Source organism: Asparagus officinalis, chromosome 2, assembly GCF_001876935.1.
Source record: "Asparagus officinalis chromosome 2, Aspof.V1, whole genome shotgun sequence".
NCBI lineage: Eukaryota > Viridiplantae > Streptophyta > Magnoliopsida > Asparagales > Asparagaceae > Asparagus > Asparagus officinalis.
The window spans coordinates 78,203,376-78,205,628 of record NC_033795.1 but is presented as its reverse complement, the minus strand read 5'-3'; the positions used below and the strand labels follow the sequence as shown (position 1 = coordinate 78,205,628).

The 2,253-nt window shown below is 38.0% G+C and overlaps 1 protein-coding gene across 1 annotated transcript in view; it reads left to right on the top strand.

The window, feature by feature from the left end:
• Positions 903-2,253, top strand: part of LOC109831709 (protein ZINC INDUCED FACILITATOR-LIKE 1-like) — an 18,627-nt gene continuing 17,276 nt past the window's right edge. Inside the window, exon 1 of the mRNA XM_020399093.1 lies at positions 903-1,412. Coding sequence (XP_020254682.1) covers positions 1,268-1,412 — 145 coding nt within the window. The 5' untranslated portion in view covers positions 903-1,267. The remainder of the gene's footprint in view (positions 1,413-2,253) is intronic.

Here is a 2,253-nt window from a genome sequence, read left to right as displayed (position 1 = left end):
ACTATCTAGTTTTCTCATATCCGTTTTGTATATCCGCATGCATATATGCTTATATATCCGCATGTGTATCCGTAACCGTATCCGATTTTAACGGATATGGATATGAATTTTTCTTACCAATGTATATCCGTATCCGTATCCTTATCTGAGATAGGTAAGCGGATATGGATATGGTAAGCATCATATCTGAGCCGTATCTGGACCGAATGCACCCCTAATTATCATTCAGCACCTCTCAACTTGTATCTAGTGACCTCTTTATTCTTAAGAAGATGCTCTCTCTCTTATTTACACAACACGGAAGGTTGTTCTTCTGACTTGAGCCCCCTTTCCCCCCTCCCTTGGCTTAATCAAAAAATAGAGTTAATTGCACGTAGACCCCCTAAAATATCGCGTTGTTTCACTTATCATCCCTTAAGCTTGATATTGGTAGACAAACCTATTTAACTAAACTTAACATTATCATCGCCCTCCATGCATATTGTTTGTTGGATGGTGAGTTATTTCTGATAAGGTTTATGGAGAAGATATAGCGAATATTGAGGGAGTAGCGGAGCGCAATAGTATAGGAGCTCTATCTGCTATAAATCTCTAATGATGTTTACTTGTAGAGGGTTTATCAGTCAATATCAAACATAAAAGGGTAATAAGTGGCACAACACAATAGTATTAGGGGCCTCCGTGCGATCATAATCCAGAAATATTCATAGTAGGAAGATGCGTAATAAGTTCGAAGGATAGGGATGTTTTTGCAAAACAGTTGCCACAGCGACATAAAGGCAGAACCATTGACCCTTACCAAATCCGTCCCTTCCGTCTTTCTCTCTTCCCAAGTGACATAAAGGCTGACGCACTGACAAAAAGCTAATACCCTCCCAAATCCCAATTGAAACTTTAATAGTGTGTTTGATAGATGACGTCCAAGGGAAAGGAGGGTTTTTTTTCCTTCTTTTTTTTATTCTTTTTTATCCTCCAATTTGGCAGTAATATTTTAGTTTAATTTTTCCCCTCGTTCTCCTCGCTCTTCAAAATGCAACTCTCGAAAGAAAATAGTAAACCAAACTTTCCCTTCCACTTTCTTTCTCCACCCTCCATCCAAACTATAAATATTTCTAAGTTCCATTTTTCTTCATTTTAGCCAAAATCTCCATCTGGGTTCTGATAATTTCAAAAAAAAAAAAAAAAAAAAAAACCCCAAAAAAAAAAAAAAAAAAAAAAAAAAAAAAAAACCCCAAGAAAACAAAAACTCCTACTGAGAATTTGAGCGATGGGTGACGAGAACAAGGCGCCGTTGTTGGAAAAAGTTTACTTTGAGAACTGCCCAGGTTGCAGGATTGATAAGAAGAAGGATGAGAGCACTGGGTTACCCTACAAAGAGTTCTTCTTTATGTGGATCATCACTCTTGTAAATGGTAATGGGATTTTTTTTTAATCTGTTTCTCTTTTGGCTTTGAGTTCTTGGTTGTTTCTTTTGGCAACTATTGGATGTTTGATGGGTTTTGAAGATTGTTCTCTTCCTTAGCTGGTGTTCTCAGTGCATGTACTACTCTACTCTTTTAATGTTTGGTGTTGGATTTATTTTATAGCTGTTGGTCCTTTATGTTCCTCCATAATACATCCTTGTGTTTGTGATTTGTCTCAACACTAGGATCTTATAATGGGCATCACTTGAGAGAGCCAAGCCCACCTTGTGCTTGTAAGGATCGATGGAACTTTTGACTTTGGTTTAGTACTCTCTAGCAATTAGCTTTAAATGTGAATTCTCTCAGGTCTCTTATAAGTAAATGATATGAGAGCCAAACCCACCTTCTCATTTGCAAGCCAAAGCAGTGTCACCGAGATTGCAATGTTCAATGGGACTAGACTAGTGCAAAGCCAGCCAGGCCGCGTCGCCGTTGGGATTGAAAAATTGTTGTGATGCGTTAGGGTTCATTTAATTCCATGTTGACTAGGCGAGGAGTTAATTGTGGCTTTATGAAGGTTGTCATTATGATAGTGATCGTTTACAAGAATTTAGCCTTTCTTTTCTATCAGTTGGAGTATAAAATTATAACCCTCAAGCCTCATTAAGACTTTGGAATTTTGATGCAGTAGTAAGGTCCTATGACATGGTACCAGAGAAACCCAGGTTCGGAATCTTGTTGGCCACAGATTTTTAAGCGTTTTGATGCATTGGCAGTGGCCTTTGACACTACTTGCTAGTAATAGCAGAATTTTCCCTAAAAAGTAAATTGACTTTTCTCTTCTAGGTCT